The sequence below is a fragment of the Parus major genome, chromosome 2 (assembly GCF_001522545.3).
Source record: "Parus major isolate Abel chromosome 2, Parus_major1.1, whole genome shotgun sequence".
NCBI classification, from domain to species: domain Eukaryota; kingdom Metazoa; phylum Chordata; class Aves; order Passeriformes; family Paridae; genus Parus; species Parus major.
Genome location: NC_031769.1, coordinates 150,105,433 through 150,106,834, shown reverse-complemented (window position 1 = coordinate 150,106,834; position 1,402 = coordinate 150,105,433). Strand labels below are relative to the sequence as shown.

Genomic DNA, 1,402 nt, shown 5'->3' with positions numbered 1-1,402 from the left:
GGTTTAAACTCCATATGTTATGTTAAACTCTATATAACAGAAGGTTTAAATTCTGTATGTTATGTTAAACTCCATATTACAGAAGGTTTAAACTCCATATGTTATGTTAAACTCCATATTACAGAAGGTTCAAACTCCATATGTTATGTTAAACTCCATATTACAGAAGGTTTAGTTTAAACTCCATATGTTATGTTAAACTCCATATTACAGAAGGTTTCCTTTCCAGGGCATCTTTATTTCCCGTGTGTCTGAGGAGGGTCCTGCAGCTCGTGCAGGGGTCCGTGTTGGTGACAAGCTTCTGGAGGTAAGGACTTGATGTCTGTGATGAAGCAAATGCTTCTGAAAGCTTGGAGTGGAGGGAGGTATGAGATGATTTGGAATGGATTTGCATCACACATGTTTCAGACCAAATTAAGCATTAGGAAATGTAAGAGCTAAACAAAATCCCTTTGGGTCAGAGATAGTTGTTTAATTTGTGTTACCATGAATCCTTTATTGCTTTATAAGCTCCTGCATTTACTCTGGCCCAGCTCTGAAGTGTTTTGTGACCCAGGTGGGAAGAAGTCCATCCCCAGCAGGCTGAGCTCTGCTTACCTGGGTGGGGCAAAAGTGAGCCCTGTAAAATAACTTCTGAGCCAGGGAGCCAGCCATGGGAATTGTTTGGGTGGAAAGGGACCTTAAAGGTCTTCTCATTTCACCCCCTGCCATGGGCAGGGACACCTTCCACTAGACCAGAGTGCTCCAAGCCCCGTCCAACCCGGGCAGCCTGGGCCTGATGCCCTGCTTCTCCCTTGTGACATTCCCCACACCAAGGGACTGTCACACCGACAGCTCCAGTGTTTCAAGGGTGGGAGCAGGTGGATGTCCCTTCTGGAAGGTGAACAAGGGTATTTGTACTGAATTTTGCTGGAGATGGTTCTGTGTGAGGGGTTATCTCTCTGGGATGTTGCCTGTAGGGATAACACAGGTGTAGGGAATTTAGGACTCCCTGCAGGGAAAGAAAGGAGCCTTTCCTTGGTTGCTCTGGCCTGGGACAGGTAGCAGGTGCTGTGGGAATGCAGGAAAACTTCCCAGAGGTGTGGACACACCTGTGGGAGCCAGGCCTGGGAGGGGTGTGAGCTGTGTTCTGAGCCAGTTCCCTTGGACAGCAGTGGCTCAGGCTGGGGCCCTGGGTGAGGCTGGGGGTGTGTGTGGGGCTGGGGCTGTGTGTGAGGCCGGGGCTGTATTTGTTTGGGCTGTGTGTGTGAGGCTGGGCTGTGTTGGTTTGGGGTGTGTGTGAGGCTGGAGCTGTGTGTGTGAGGCCGGGGCTGCGTTGGTTTGGGCTGTGTGTGAGGCCGGGGCTGTGTGTGAGGCTGGGCTGTGTTTGTTTGGGCTGTGTGTGAGGCTGGGGCTGTGTGTG

General features: G+C 50.2%; 1 protein-coding gene across 44 annotated transcripts in view; it reads left to right on the top strand.

The window, feature by feature from the left end:
• The window catches only part of SCRIB (scribble planar cell polarity protein), an 83,716-nt gene that overhangs the window by 32,213 nt on the left and 50,101 nt on the right, over window positions 1-1,402 (top strand). For all 44 annotated transcript variants that reach the window (XM_033512511.1, XM_033512504.1, XM_033512541.1 and 41 more), the window contains one exon: window positions 230-307. In XM_033512511.1, the coding sequence (XP_033368402.1) occupies window positions 230-307 (78 nt within the window). The remainder of the gene's footprint in view (window positions 1-229; window positions 308-1,402) is intronic.